This window comes from Arvicanthis niloticus, chromosome 6 (assembly GCF_011762505.2).
Source record: "Arvicanthis niloticus isolate mArvNil1 chromosome 6, mArvNil1.pat.X, whole genome shotgun sequence".
Lineage (NCBI taxonomy): Eukaryota > Metazoa > Chordata > Mammalia > Rodentia > Muridae > Arvicanthis > Arvicanthis niloticus.
In genome coordinates this window covers 34,566,291-34,580,936 of record NC_047663.1, presented here as the reverse complement: position 1 = coordinate 34,580,936, position 14,646 = coordinate 34,566,291, and the positions used below count along the sequence as shown (strand labels likewise).

The following is a 14,646-nucleotide window of genomic DNA, read 5'->3' as shown; positions in this document are numbered from 1 at the left end:
GCTCCACCAGAGCTCTTGACTGTATCATCAGTAAGTCATTCATTTGTGGCAGAAGGGAGACACTTACTAGTTCTTGAACCACTTATGGGAAGTGGCTACAGAGAGGCCTGCTGCCCCCCTGTCTTACACGAATGTAGGTGTATACATGTACATGTGGAAACCAGACCAGAGTTCAGCCTTGGGTGTTGTTTCCCAGGACAGCCGTGCACCTTGTTTTCAGACAAGCTCTCTCACTGGATCCTGGGGCTTACCAGTTAGGTAAGGCTGGCCAGCCAGTGAGCTCCAGAAATCCACCAGTCTTTACGTTCCTCATGCTGGGATTACAGTAGGTCACCACACCCAGCTTTTATATGGATTCTGAAGATGAAGTCCAGGTCTTCCAGCTCGCACTGAAAGCACTCTGTAGACTGAGCTACATCATCCCCAGGTCTGTTTGCTTTGATACAGATGTATTCCCACTCCCACCCACTTGACTAAGAAGACTGATGATGTATCTTACTGATGATGCATCATTCAGGTGTGTGCTGGTGGCCTGAGGCTCTGTGTAGCCTAAGGTTGACTCTCAGATGGTACAGCCACCTCAGGGAGCTGCTTCTGTAGATTTCCAGCAGCACTGGAGTTCCCCTTTTGTGTCCTTGTTTTTCTGGGTGCAGCTTGAGATCTCCTGTCTATCACAAACCTTTATCTGGGACCTATGTATAACTTCAGAGGGTCCCCCTCTCCCCCCACCATATCCCTCAGGGTCTCTTCATGGCTAAACTTGTGCCTTTTTCCCATCTGCCTCTAAGGCCGATAGAAGCATACAGCACATCTCCATCCACACTGCACCTATGTTTAGAAAGCCTGAAGGAACGGTTAGAAACTTAGAAACCTTCTAGTTTTATCGCCTTAATTTCAGGGGTTGGAAGCTGAAGCCTTGAGGTGAAGTGCGTTGCCTGAGGTCTCCCAACTAGAAAGGGTTCTCCTCAGCTGGCTTGCTAACACTTGTACTGAGAGAGTGATAGCTGTGGAGCTTGGCTTTGCCTGAAGCATATTCAGGCAGAGGCCAGTCAGTCAACCTGCCCTTGGGGAAGGGCTTTTGGGGGTCAGGGAGGGACACGTTTCTGGAAACTTTCACAAGAGCCTGACCAGTTCAGCCCCTACTTAACTCAGGAAATCCCTTCCCAACTCCCCGTTCCCAAGAATCTACCTTTAGCTAGCTGCTGCTCTGACCCTTCTGACCTTCTAATGCTCCCAAAGCTGCTGGGGCGTTAGTCCCATTGCATTTCATCTGCTAGTTGGAGGAATGGCCTCCCTTGCTAGTTATGCTCGGCTGGCCTTTCCAGAGGCCCTCCCCACTCTGCCTTGCCGCAGGCAAGGCTCACCTTCCCTCTCAGAGCCATTCTGCCTCTTCCGTCCTCCCTGCCAGCAGATGATCTCTGGATAATTTATGCAGTAAATCCTCTTTAATCTTTAATCTGGGGTCTTGAACAAAAGGAACCTGCAGTTAACCTGTGTCTTTTTCACAGCTTGCGTGGAGGTGGGGAATATCTGACATTTCCCTCATAGGAGGTGTAGTGTGGGTATGAGCAATGAGTAACTTGGATGTTCAGTCAGCTCACTCCCCTAAATCCTTGTTGAATCTGGGGGGCGGGGGTAACTAATGCTCGCTCTCCAACTCTTGCCACAACTCGCCCTTCCTGTGCCAAAGGCAACCTCTCTTCCAGGGATGCCAGGTGGGCTGGTTTATTTTTCTGTGGGAACTGACTCGAGTTCCTGCGGTCCAACACTGCCTGGAGAGACTATTCTAGAAAAAGCAGTTGCACAGCGCAGCCCTGGGCTTCAGAAGCTCACGCAGGCACCCGTCGCGGCTGCAGAGGTACAGGCCCCGCCCCAGGCCCGACTAGCCCCGCCCCACCCTGCCACCAGCGGACCGCACTCTTGCAAGGCTAGTGGGGGCCCCGCGGTGCAACGAGGTCGGCGCGCAGCTCGCACCACGGGTGGCTGGGGCGCTGTCCAGGAGGAGCTGGCCCGGCTCGGGCTGCAACCATGGTAAGGAGAGAGGACAGCCGGAAACACAGGGCCTGCCACTCCCGGGTTGTTCCGAGGGGATACTCGGAGCTGCAGCCCTGGCTGGGCAGGGCGGGAGGTACTGTCCCCGGCTCCGGGTTCAGACAAGGCACTGCTGGTGCTAGGAGCCGCATCGCCGTTCTCAAGTTATTCCTAATGAGCGGAGCTGTTTTGAGCCGGGCGCGACCCCCAGGGTGCTGCCCAAGGTCTTGGGGGAAGGAATAGGTCAGTTTTGTAGGAGGTGCCTGCTGGTAGCTTCTGGTGCTGGAGAGGACCGCATTGATAAGGATAGTAGGGGGTCCCTGCCCGTTCTGAAATCAGCTTGTGTTACCTGGATGACCCTTCCTCACCTACCTGGGATGCAGAGACTAGCACCAACTTCTCTTGGAAAACACAGAGGAAATCCGTAAACACTGCCAGGCTCACTAAAAGGAATGATGACAGAATGGCCCACATCCCTTGGACCTTTCTCAGAGAGGAAGAGACAGGTCCAGTGTCCTATTGTACAGGGGTGTGATCAGCTCTATCCCTTTGCCTCCTGGTCCAGAACCATGAGAAACATTTCTCCTGCTGCGTCTACCCTGTCCCTGCAACTAGGTCCTTCTGCAGTATGTGGGGGTTGGTGGTTGGTTGGTTGGGGGGGGGGGGGGACTCATTTCTGCCACCTGCCTGTGAGAAGACAAGCTGTAACCCCAGATAAAAGTTTTCACCCTTGGTTCTGATGATGCCAGCTCCTCTGCTGTTGTCCTGCCAGAAACACAATGTATTGGGGGGGGGGGGGGGGAGTGTCAAGGCTTCCAAGCCACACACCAGCTTCTTCTTCCAGACCTTGCCTTCTGCATGGGGAGACACAAGCTGTTTACAACAGGAGGGGATTGGTGATCAGCCCACAGGGCAGGATGTTGGCTGTGAGCAGCTGCCAAAAGGGAACTCTCTGGGCCCTGTGGAATCAGGAACCAGCTTTCAGGTCTAGAAAGGCCACCCTTTCGGGCTTTCGTCTCTCAAGCTGTGTCTAGGCAGAGGCCCAAGTTTTGGCCAGGAAGTGTTAGTGACCCTATGACCTACTCAAAGGGGGTTCCTGGGAGAGGCCAAGTTGTGCTTGTCCTTATCCCAGTTCCCCAACCTTCTGCCCACATGGGAGATGGACAGACTGATTGTTCTAAGATAGAAGCCTGGGGGAGCACTGATTATCCCCAGTGCTAAACCCAGCAGGAACGGGGTGGGAGGGCTTTTTCTGCCACACACTAAGTTCAGTTCAACTGAGGTCTTTGGGCTTTCAGCTTGGCTGAGGCCACCCTGCTCTTTTCTAGCTAAAGATACCCCACACCACCCAAATGTCCAGTTTGATACCTCCGCACTCACAACCAGCCAAAGGCTTGGGCTGACCGGTTCATGTCGGGCCACACTTTTCTGTGCTGTGTCTTGCCAGCGGAGGAGGTCAGTATCCTAGCTCCTTTGGAAATGAGTGCGGGAGACCTCCAGCCGAGGAGCTCTAGGAAGTTTGGATTTCCACATGAAAAGAATGACAGGACGCTATTAATGACCAGTCTGTGACTTGAGAGGAACTTCAGCTTCAGATCAGCTTGAGGTGTTTGTTCCTTGGGAGTGCTTCCTCTCCTCAGTTGTTCTGGGAGAAATGAAAGCCAGGGAGGGACTGTAAAGCCCTAAAACTGAGAGATTATTCAGGCTCACAAAAGGTTTTTCCTCAACAACCAGAAACACTGGCCTCCTGACTCCTAGTGGATGCTCCATCTGTACCCCCCCCCCAAGACCCCTCAATTGGTCTCTGAGATGCCAGCCTTCTTTGCTTTGAACCCATGGTCCTTAGAGACCAAGTGCTCTACTGATTTTGTGGAAAAGACAAGGTAGTGGGTCATAGGTCTTCGTGAGTACAAAGTTCGTGTATCTTTGGATGGCTGGAGTCCATGGAGCAAAGACTCCTTTGTGGCTGGGGTTCCCTGCAGAGAAATCTAGCAGCAGTTTTCTGGACAATGGGACAGCAGCTTCTTCTGGTTCAGAAAAAAAAACAAAAAAACAAAACAAAACAAAACAAAAAACAATGGGAAACCTGGGAAGAAGTGTGGGGCCATTTCCACATTTCCATGGAACCTATATGCAGGGGATTATTGGGCATCCCCACCCCCACCCCCTTTTTTTTTTAGCTTTGCTTAAAGTTAAGGCAAAAGATGGAAGGGCTTGGAATCTTTGGACCTTGGTTGGCCTTCTCGATGTACTGATGGGCCGAGTCACCTTAGGAATCTATGTCCCAGTCCTCAGGCAGTCTTCAGTGTCCTTAGGGGTTAATAGGAGAAGCTAAGTGGATCAAGCCTGTGCTGCAGACTTGTTGGGAGGTTGGTGCTGTGCCCACCAGGGTAGGAAGCAGGCAGATGCCACGGGGCAGCCAATCAGAGGAAGAGGGAGCTGCAGAGGATCTAACTGACCCTGCTGCAGCTGAGCCATCCTTGGAGGGTGGGAGCCCAGGGGAGAGGAGGGGAGGGGAAGGGAGAGGAGGGGAGGGGAGGGAGGAGAAGAACATTCCACGGAGACAGAGTGGGGTCAACAAAAAAAGGGGAAGGAACAAACCAGGACGCCAGATGACAGCAGGAGCATCAAGGCAAGCCTGTTTCAGTGGGAGGACCTTTGCCTGGAGATAAAGTTAGACCTAGAGCTTGCTGACGGGGGTCTCAAGTGTGGGCCATGGACCATTCATTGGAATGGCAAGGGAACTCCGTCCCCGAGGATGGGACTGAAACTGGGGTAAGGTGGTGCTCCGGGAGATGGGGAGACTTAAGTGGTCTTCCACTTGGTACCTGCATAGGGGCTCAGAAGTGGAAAAGGGTTTGGTCCCTGGCAAAGCTGGAGGAGGTGGATAGACAGATGGGCAAAGAACCTAGTGCCTCAAACTCCTTGTCTGGAGTCCTTTGGCTTTCCCCGTGCTGACGTACCATCAGGTCCAGCAAGGAAGATGGTGATGCTGGGATCTTGGTGGCTCTGCCAGAAGACTCTGTGGGCTTGGGATTTCCATCAGTGCTTCCCAGTCTTCAGTGCCCCAGAGAGAACACAGTCTTTTCTCAAATGCTCAGCAAGGCCCCCAGATCAACTTCTGGGTCACCACGGCATGGTGCAGGGAGATTTTCCAGGATTCCCCAGACTCATTAGCTGCCAGACAACAAGAGCCACTCCGTCCTTTCTCTGCTGCTGTATAGTTAATTTAGCCAGGCTGGGACACTCGAGAGTGAAAGGGGCAACAGTTAATCATTCTGCTAGGCCAACAAGCATAAACGGGGTTGTATGGTTAGCCTGTTGGCCCTCAGATATAATGGGCATGGGGAGCCATAGTCAGCCTTGTCTTGGCATAGTCTCTTGGGGGCACTAAGGTCCACACGCTGGTTCCCGTTTCCTCTCTCCTGTCCGAGCAACCCCTGAAGACTGATGACCAGCAGGTGTAGGGATCTGAGTCATACAAGACTCTCCCTTCTAACCTCCCCTTCTCTGTCTCTTCTAGCATAAACCTGGCAGTGTGCATGTCTGTCCCTTTCACTTCTGACCTTCATAAAATGGTGCTATGCAGGAAGGCTGGGGTTGTCTTACCTCTCCTGCTTTGGCTGAGGCTTCACAGTGGTCCAGGGTAGCCCCGCTGGCTTGGCCAATCCCCAGACGGTGACTCAGCCTCTGCAGCTGGCCCTTGTCCATTGTCTGGGGGTGGCACGTGGGTGTTGTGAGGCCGAGATGAGCCCAGCACTGCCAGGCACCCCACAAAGAATGCTGACCCCCAAAGGAGAGGGGAAACTCTTATGAAGCTTATGGCTATGGGGGAGCTAAGGGCAAGAATAGGGGGAACCACTTGACTTCCATGAGGAGGGTGGAACATGCTTCTGCAGGGAAGCCAGCCAGTTCTCTTCTCGGCAACCCCATTCGTGGTTCCTAGATGAGGCCATAACCCTTCCTGTACTGCTGAGTTCAGGAAAAATGGGCCCGTAGGCAACTAAGGGCACCCTCTCCTAGATGTCGCTGCCCACGTATGGCACATGTTTAGAGCAGGAGGTCTAGCCATACATCCCGCAGCCTTCCCGGGCCTTTTTGGTGTTTCCTTTATAATCGATCACCTGGCTGTTCCTGGCTGCCCTCTGTATTTAGCATCCGCTGGGCAGGAGGAAGGTGTTACTCTTCAGTTCTGGGGTTTAGGCCGACGTTGGGCATGGTTCACCAGCTAGAGTACGAGTAGGGTCAGTGGTCTAAAGCCTGGGCAGGAAGCCTAGAAATTAGTACCTGTAGTAGAATTTGCACCTAGCTCCCCAGATCCCTGACCAGTAGTGACAGGCACTGAACCATCTGCTGGCTTTTTATTTACCTGGAGGACAAACTCCCTCCCCCCACCCTGCCCACCAGCACCCCTACCCTCTTCTGACTCTGCACCCCTCTTGAGCGGCACACTTGAGTCTTTTGGCCTCTGCTCCTCCTCCTCTTTCTTTGCTTGCTTCTGGGACCGCTGCTGGCCCCTGATTAGGGCAGACTGACCTCCAGCAGTGGTGGCCTCGGTGATGACCTGCTAGGAACACAGGGCTTTGTAGGGCTGGAGTCTGAGGCCCTTTCCAGTCTCTTGGGGCTTGGGGAAGCTAGTGAGCAGGTGTGTGCGGGGCTAGGTGTGAGCACAGCTAGGTGTGAACAAGGCTAGGTGAGGTGTGAGCACATCCTCTGGCTTTGCTGCTGTTTCTTTTAACTACAGGTACTTTCCTTCTTTCCTTTTCACCTTTTGTCTTTTGCCTTGATCTTCCCATCCTGCCCCCTTCTGCCATTCCCACCTCCTCTACCCCAAACCCCTAGATCAAGCACTTCCTGGAGGACAGCACTGATGATGCTGAACTGAGCAAGTTCGTGAAGAATTTCCCAGGAAGTGAACCCTACCACGCAGCGGAGTCCAAGACAAGGGTGGCCAGGCCCCAGATCTTGGAGCCAAGGCCCCAGAGCCCAGACCTCTGTGATGATGACATGGAGTTTAGAGCCACCATGTGGCCCCAGCCCTCTGACAATCAGCAGCACTTCTGTGCCCCAGCCCCTCAAAGCCCTTCCTCCAGGCCCCGCAGTCCATGGGGCAAGCTTGATCCCTATGATTCCTCTGAGGTAGAGACTCCACTGCCTTTGCCACTCAGTGGGTGGGTGCTGAAAGGCTGAGGGAGGGCAGAGAGAGCCTGGGGTAGGTGTGTGGTTGTGTGCATTAACTGTGTCAGGAGAACTTTTCTATTCTGCATCAGCCCCAGCTCTGTGGTTTCTGCCGTGAAGGCATTGGAAACTCATAGTAACAGTAGGAACTGAAGCCCTGTCCAGAGGCCTCGGATGGGAGCTCAGACGATGAGGCAAAGACCTAGAAGAGGAAGGCTAGTGACAGAGCTGCTTCTCACTCTGATGCATTCTGTCTCCTGTCCACTAGGATGACAAGGAGTATGTGGGCTTTGCAACCCTCCCCAATCAAGTCCATAGGAAGTCTGTGAAGAAAGGCTTTGACTTCACACTCATGGTGGCAGGTAGGAAGGGTCGAGGCTGGAGTGGGCATGGGTGTTTCTGGTGGATTTGATGTGTGTGTCTGAAGAGTGCATGGGGAGGGAAGGAATGAGCAACAGATGGCGCTGTCCTGTTTTGAGAAGTCACATAAAGCATGGCTGAAAATGCAGATTCTGGAGAAGAAGATGTGCTTGGCTAACAGTTTTCTAGACTTTCCCCCTTCCCTTGCTACCTTGAGCAGTCTCTTGGCTTCATTCAATCAAGAGGGCTGTATAAGTTTCCAGCTCTGAAATACTGTGCTTTGGTCGATCTAGCTCTCCTTGGTAAGGCAGCAGTTTGTCCCAGATCTTGAACAGGTGAACCTTACCTTCTGAGTTGGTGCCTCTGTCTTCTCTCCCATCAGGAGAATCTGGTCTGGGTAAATCCACTCTTGTCAACAGCCTCTTCCTCACTGACTTGTACCGGGATCGGAAACTGCTCGGTGCCGAAGGTAAGGAAAGGAGAAAGAAGCTGAACTCCCTATAGGTGCTGGAGATGGGGCCGCCTTGGCATGTAGAAGCCCTGGGCTTCCCTGAGAAATATATGGCTTCTTTCCACAGACCTGGCAAGTTCACCAGCCAGCTCTCTAAAGACCTGGGTGCTGTGCTGGGCGTGGTGGCACATGCCTTTAATTCCAGTACTCAGGAGGCAGAGGCAGGCAGATCACAATGAATTCGAGGCTAGCCAGGTCTACAGAGAGAGTTCAAGGCCAGCCAAGGCAACCTTGTCTTTGGGGGATAAAAAGATTTGGGTGCAAAGGCAGGGCAGGGACCAGAATCCCAATTTTTGTGTGAGTTTCTGACCCCTAAAGGATTCCAGGAATCCAAGAAAAAAGCCTGGAGCAGAGGAGAGGCTGGGGCCAGAGCCAACAGCCACCGGCATTTCCTGTGTTGGGAAATGTGTTTTTTGCTGGTTCCCAGGGAACAGGCCTTCAGGCGCCTGGGGGTGGAAAGGGAGGCTGTCTGGGCAGCAAAGCTAGCTGGGGTGGGCTTTTTGGGGGACCTGGGCAGGACCATGGCCCTTGTCTTTGCCTCAGTTTCCCTCTTTTCCAGAGCGCATCATGCAAACCGTGGAGATTACTAAGCATGCGGTGGATATAGAAGAGAAGGGAGTAAGGTTGCGGCTCACCATTGTGGACACGCCAGGGTTTGGGGATGCAGTCAACAACACAGAGTGGTATGTCTGACCAAGTACAGCCCCAGCTGCCCTTGTTCCACCCACGTACTGGATGCATTTACACAGGTCACACTTGGTCACAGACATAGTCATATTTGCTAGGAGGAAGAGGTCAGTGACCTTATTGGACAGCTGGGTTCCTTTAGCCGGACAGCTGTCTATTCTGTAGGAGTGAGAGATAAAGGACTGGGATGGATGGTTTTGTTTACTTTTGAGGCACTCTTACTATGTAGCCCCAGCTGGCCTGGAACTTACTATGTAGGCTGGGCAAGGCTTGACCTCAGAGATCTGCCTCCCAAGATCTCGGATTAATTTTTTTAAGGTTCTTGCTGTATAGCCTGGGACTTGCTGTGTAAATCAAGCTAGCCTTGTACTCAGGGTTTTTTTTGCATTAGCCTCCCAAGTGTTGGGACTGCAAGCCTGTGCTACTGTGCCTACAGCTCTCTGATGTGAAGACACCAGTGAAAAGCCTCAAAAGAGCAAACGCCTGTGAGCACGTGTGGGTGCAGTGTGAACACTACCATCTTTCCTTCCTTCCTTTCCTCCAGTTATTATTTTAGATGCTAATAGAGCTTGTTTAAGGGGAAAGAAAGGGAGGCGTGAAGGAAAGAAAAGAAAAAGATCGTGGAGGGGGGGGGGAGGGAATCAGCAAAGAAATGCCAAGCGGCACTGCTGCGCACCACGTCAGCCCTGTATTCGGGAGCTGCAGGCAGGACCAGTTCCAGGCCAGTCTCAACCATGAAGCCTGGCTTATATGAGATTCTGTCTCAAAAAAAAAAAAAAAAAAAAAAAAAAAAAAAAAAAAAAAAAAAAAAAAAAAAAAAGAAGAAGAAGAGTGAGGGGGAGGGATGGAAGGAAGAAGAAAAAGAAGGAACTCCAGGAGGAGGCTTTCAGGCTAACAAAAGAAAGGCAGTTTTGACACGTGCATCACACAAGCACATACATACCTTTAACTTTGTTTTTCATGAACTAGAGGAATGCTTAGGTAATGGTCACACCTAAGTGAGTAGGTGCAGGCAGTGGACCAAAAAGGCAGGAGAAAGGGGCAGCATGTTTGATGAATTGGGCAGACAGGAGTAAGAGCACAGATCTTGATTGGCATTTAGCAACTGGATGAGCTTGAGCAAATGGTTGCATTCTCTCTCCTTATGGAAAACAGTAACAAACAAAAAGCCCGCAAAACAACAACAACCCCACTCAGCCATTTCTACATGGTCTGTTTGATCTGAAAATAATCCAGAATGACACCTGTGCATTTTAGCAATGGTAACTGCAGGGCCAGCAACAAGATTTGTGAGTCCCCATGTTTGTAATTTTAGGAGTTTCCATATAATAGCAGAAGAACATCAGATCAAGCATGGTTTTCCTGAGTGCAGATTCCCTTGTGACTGCACGGGCTGTATATCCATGGTGCTAACCCTGAGTAACTGTCTCACTGACTAACCAGACCCTCACAGGCCTATCTAAACCCTCATCACCTGCCTGATCATCACACCGTGTGGCTGTCCTCACAGACAACTGGCTCACCGTCAACTCTGTGTAAGCCGTGGTGGTGGCCATCTCTTACATTCTTGCTACAGCACTGTGCTAGTTTTTGGGTCTTGGTCTTGTGGTTTCCATCAGTGTTTCGTATGGACTGAGGATGACTGTGCTGTCAACATCTTTCCTGCTCTGGCAGTATGTCTCAACAGACAGCTTGTCCAGAAATCCCAATCCCAACTAGTACCTGCTTTCTTCTTTCAACCCGTTTACCTCCTTTTCCTTTTAATAAATTTCCATTTCAGTAAGAATTTCCTTTCAGTAATAACAGTTCCCAGATAATTTTACCTCACTATTTATAGTGAATGGAACACACACATATACAAAGGTGGACATTTTTAGGGATGCAGAACAAATATCCTCATCCCTGAGAGAGGCGCACACCCTTGTGGTAGTGGGGGAGCAGAGGGAGAGCGATTTTGTAGCCAGTTGTGTCTGTCAGATAACTAATGGGTGGGTAAGGCCACGTGTAGTTACTGTCACTGAGCTGGGAGTCACAAAGCCAGAGACCCAAGTGGTAGAGAATTTACTAGTCAAAGGATCTGGAGGAAGTCTCTCAGAGGATTCTGATTTATGTGTAAAATGAGAATGCTGAGCCTGAAGTGCTGATGTCACATCAGTGAGGATTAAACTACATAAAAGAGCAAAAGGCCTGAAAAGTGAAGTTCTTAAAAGATGCACATGCACACACACACAGGTACATGTGCACATACACACATGCACACACACATACACATGTGAGTATGCACATACACAGGTACACACCCACATATACAGATATACACAGGCACACACAGGGAGGGGGCATTGTTTAACTGTGGGGACTCATCAAGAGAAACACATTAGGTGATTTCATCATTGAATATTACAGAGTCTGTTAACACAGAACCAGATGTTGTAGATCCCTTACTAGACATGACCTCTTAAGGGACAAGAGACCAAACATAAGACAAATGAGGCCGCTGTTGGCATAAAAGTTGTTTTACAATAAACATTTCTCATACGTAGAGAGTGTATGCTATAGTACATTATAGTGAATGAGGTGACAGCCATTTGTCAGCCCTATTAAGTGATACACATTTTTTGTACTATAGTTTAAAATTAATTTTTATAAATGTACTGTCAGAGTGCATGGTGTGTTTGTGCCGGGGCAGCGTATGGAGATGAGATTAAAACACCGTGAAACCAGTTTTCTCCTTTTACCTGTGTGCCTGGAATTGCCCATACTGCTTGTGGGGCAAGCATTCTTAGCAAGTGAGAGCTCTCGTCAGCTGCGTGCTGTTTTCCATGCCTGGTAGCACATGTGAGGCACTCATAGGCGCTATGACGTTAGAGTGGCAGTTGTGTGAGCTCAGTTACCTTGTGGGACTAATGAAATATATGGATCTCGAGGTTGATGGAAACATTGCTTCATGGTGGATGGCTGTGCAGTAATATACATCCGGCTATGCAGTGGAGAACAGTGTGCATTGCTATAGTCAAAGACGCTATCATGCAAGAACTGGGTCTTGGATAAGAAGGACAAGAGGCTCTGGAGAGACAGAGGCTCTGAATGCTAGACCGTGAACTCAGTTTTCCTGGTTTCTAACTTGGTGCTCACCTGCTGCCCCTTGGCCATTCTTTGCCTGGTCACCCCTCAGCCCCTTTTGCTCCTCAAACTAGTATTCATTGAACTACCTGTGTACCCAGTCTAATTTTCTATCAAGACATGAAATACTCCCATTCTACTCAGGTATTTCCCTGGAAAAGTAGGAAAAGCCAAACATGGCTCAGGCCAGAGTTTCCCAGGCAGCTCCCACTCCCACAGTCTCTCTGCTTGTCTGTCCTTGCCCCAGCTGGAAGCCTGTGGCCGAATACATCGACCAGCAGTTTGAGCAGTATTTCCGAGACGAAAGTGGCCTGAATCGCAAGAACATCCAAGACAACAGGGTGCACTGCTGCCTGTACTTCATCTCACCCTTTGGCCACGGGTATGGTCTGAGCCTAAGGCTCCTGGCACTACCGGGGTCTACTAAGGGAACAGGCCGAGAGCACCACGGGGCAGGGCTACCACTAGTGGGTAGTCACTGATTCCTGTTCCCCAGGCTCCGGCCATTGGATGTTGAATTCATGAAGGCCCTGCATCAGCGGGTCAACATTGTGCCTATCTTGGCTAAGGCAGACACACTGACGCCTCCTGAAGTGGACCGAAAGAAATGCAAAGTGAGGGAGGCTAGTGGTGGGAGGGGTCAGGTGGGCTTCTAGGAAGGATGGGGTACCCCAGAACTGTGGACCCTCCTCTGTTTGCCAGATCCGGGAGGAGATTGAGCACTTTGGAATCAAGATCTATCAGTTCCCAGACTGCGATTCTGATGAGGATGAGGACTTCAAATTACAGGACCAAGCCCTAAAGGTGGGGCCACCCTAGGGCACCCCCTTCCTATCTTGTTTCTGCTGAGCAGAAAAGGGGAGGAGAATTCTATACAAGGACAGACTGTTGGGGTGGAAGAGGACCCTGTCATCTTAGAGCAAAGTGGAAGACACAAGTGGAAAGGGACAGGAGTGCTGACAGGCAGCTGTAAACTTCTCTTAGGAAAGCATCCCGTTTGCGGTGATTGGCAGCAACACTGTGGTAGAAGCCAGGGGGCGGAGAGTTCGAGGCCGGCTCTACCCTTGGGGCATCGTGGAAGGTAAAGCTCTGAGCTTGTGACCAGAGTACCTGTGCCCTTAGGAGCTCCTCTTTACCTATGACCCTGGCTGACTCCTAGCCTTGCTATGCAGTGGAAAACCCAGGTCACTGCGACTTTGTCAAGTTGAGGACAATGCTGGTGCGTACCCACATGCAGGACCTAAAGGATGTGACCCGAGAGACACACTATGAGAACTACAGGGCACAGTGCATCCAGAGCATGACCCGGCTAGTAGTGAAGGAACGGAATCGCAAGTATGACCAGGAGCCAGGACAAAGCTGGCCAGGGGAATCCCAAGTCCTCCCCTTATTACTCTGCAGGCCCCAGGCTTCACTCAAGTTGGTGCTGGGGTCCCCCCAACCTTACTACCCTCCTTTCCCCCTCCCTTCAGCAAACTGACAAGAGAGAGTGGTACTGACTTCCCTATCCCTGCTGTCCCACCAGGGACAGATCCAGAAACTGAGAAGCTAATACGGGAGAAAGATGAAGAGGTGAGAGTAACCTGCTGTAGCTGTCAGCCTGGGAAGTCCCCCATTCGATAAGTCTCATTATCTCTTGGCTCGGGAATAGAAGGACATATACTTGTGCTCTGGTACATATGTGGGATGTTGAGTGGCTCTGCCATTTTCATCATACATAAGGGCCACCAAAGCCCCAGACTCAAGGGATTAGAATCTGGGGGAACACTTCTTCAGTACAGTAAGACTCTTCCTATCAGACACCTTGTATTGATTATGTGCCTGTTTCAGCTGCGGCGGATGCAGGAGATGCTACACAAAATCCAAAGACAGATGAAGGAGACTCACTAACGGGCTTTTGGACCTGAATATTTAAATTTCTTCTTCCTGCCCATGCCAGCCTCTCTTCCCTGCATCAGCTCTACTCGGGCCCCCCCACCCCGCAGCTCCTACCAGTTCGCCTTATATCCCTGCTGACTTCTCAGAGACTCAGAGGAAATAAACTAACCTATATGTGGCTTCAGGTGTCTCTGTATTTTTACCATTTTCTGGAACATAGCTCCTATGACTGTTTGAAAGGCTGGTAGAAAGGGGTACTGGTTTCTGGCTTTTAGTAGGAAACAAAGGGGGAAATTTCCCCTTCCCTTATAGAGTTCACTCCGCTTACGACACAGCTCGTCCACTCCTTATTGACCATTTCTACTCTGCCTTCATGTTTCCCATATATAATACCTTCATTTTGTTGCTGCTCTCGGGGGAAAAACAAGGTATTAACTACGTGGCAACCTGACTTCCGGTTTTCCCCAGATTTGGGTAAACAGATATGCAGAATTAAGCTCTAAATTCCAGGAAGCTTTTGGTAGAGCGCTGAAGAAATGCTGAAGGTCCTGTAATTAAAGTGCTGGGACATAGGAAAAACAAAACACCATCGTTCCCACGGAGCTTAGTATCAAGCGTCTGCTAGGTTAGACCTCGGTTCTAGATCCTGGAACTAAAACAGTGAACTCAGGAGAGGTTTCTGTTTTCCTATGACTTAGTAACTGTACTAAAAGTTCCAGTGCTTCATAAACTAAGACGTGAGGACACTAGCCTAGAATTTCAGCGCTCAGACCCACTCCAGAACTTAGACTATTTGTTCAGAATCGGAATCTTTTCCGTTTTTGCTTGGTTAGTCGTGGCGCGGATCACGAAGACCTCCAGCGTTACCGGTGACCTCC

General features: G+C 50.7%; 1 protein-coding gene across 8 annotated transcripts; it reads left to right on the top strand.

Moving 5' to 3' along the window:
* Positions 1–1,869: 1,869 nt before the first annotated feature.
* Positions 1,870–13,948, top strand: LOC117710587 (septin-4). 8 transcript variants are annotated; one of them, XM_034505581.2, is made up of 12 exons: positions 1,870–2,031; positions 6,874–7,170; positions 7,478–7,571; positions 7,952–8,038; positions 8,640–8,763; positions 12,138–12,272; positions 12,387–12,504; positions 12,593–12,694; positions 12,875–12,971; positions 13,063–13,225; positions 13,363–13,462; positions 13,721–13,948. In XM_034505581.2, the coding sequence occupies exons 1-12, from the start codon at positions 2,029–2,031 to the stop codon at positions 13,778–13,780; spliced, it is 1,380 nt and encodes a 459-aa protein (XP_034361472.1). In that variant the 5' UTR covers positions 1,870–2,028; the 3' UTR covers positions 13,781–13,948. The 8 variants fall into 8 exon arrangements, with proteins under 8 accessions (XP_034361472.1, XP_034361476.1, XP_034361475.1 ...); XM_034505583.2 differs by having other exon boundaries at positions 1,898–2,031; positions 13,416–13,462; XM_034505579.2 differs by lacking the exon at positions 1,870–2,031 and adding an exon at positions 4,457–4,806.
* The last annotated feature ends 698 nt before the right edge of the window (positions 13,949–14,646 follow it).

Bases quoted from the DNA above. Each gene is read 5' to 3' on its own strand.
- LOC117710587 (XM_034505579.2), top strand. From the start codon at position 4,747: ATGGACCATTCATTGGAATGGCAAGGGAACTCCGTCCCCGAGGATGGG. The intron at 12,972-13,062 runs GTAAAGCTCTGA...CTTGCTATGCAG, and splicing joins CCCTTGGGGCATCGTGGAAG to TGGAAAACCCAGGTCACTGC. The intron at 13,226-13,362 runs GTATGACCAGGA...CCCTCCCTTCAG, and splicing joins GTGAAGGAACGGAATCGCAA to CAAACTGACAAGAGAGAGTG.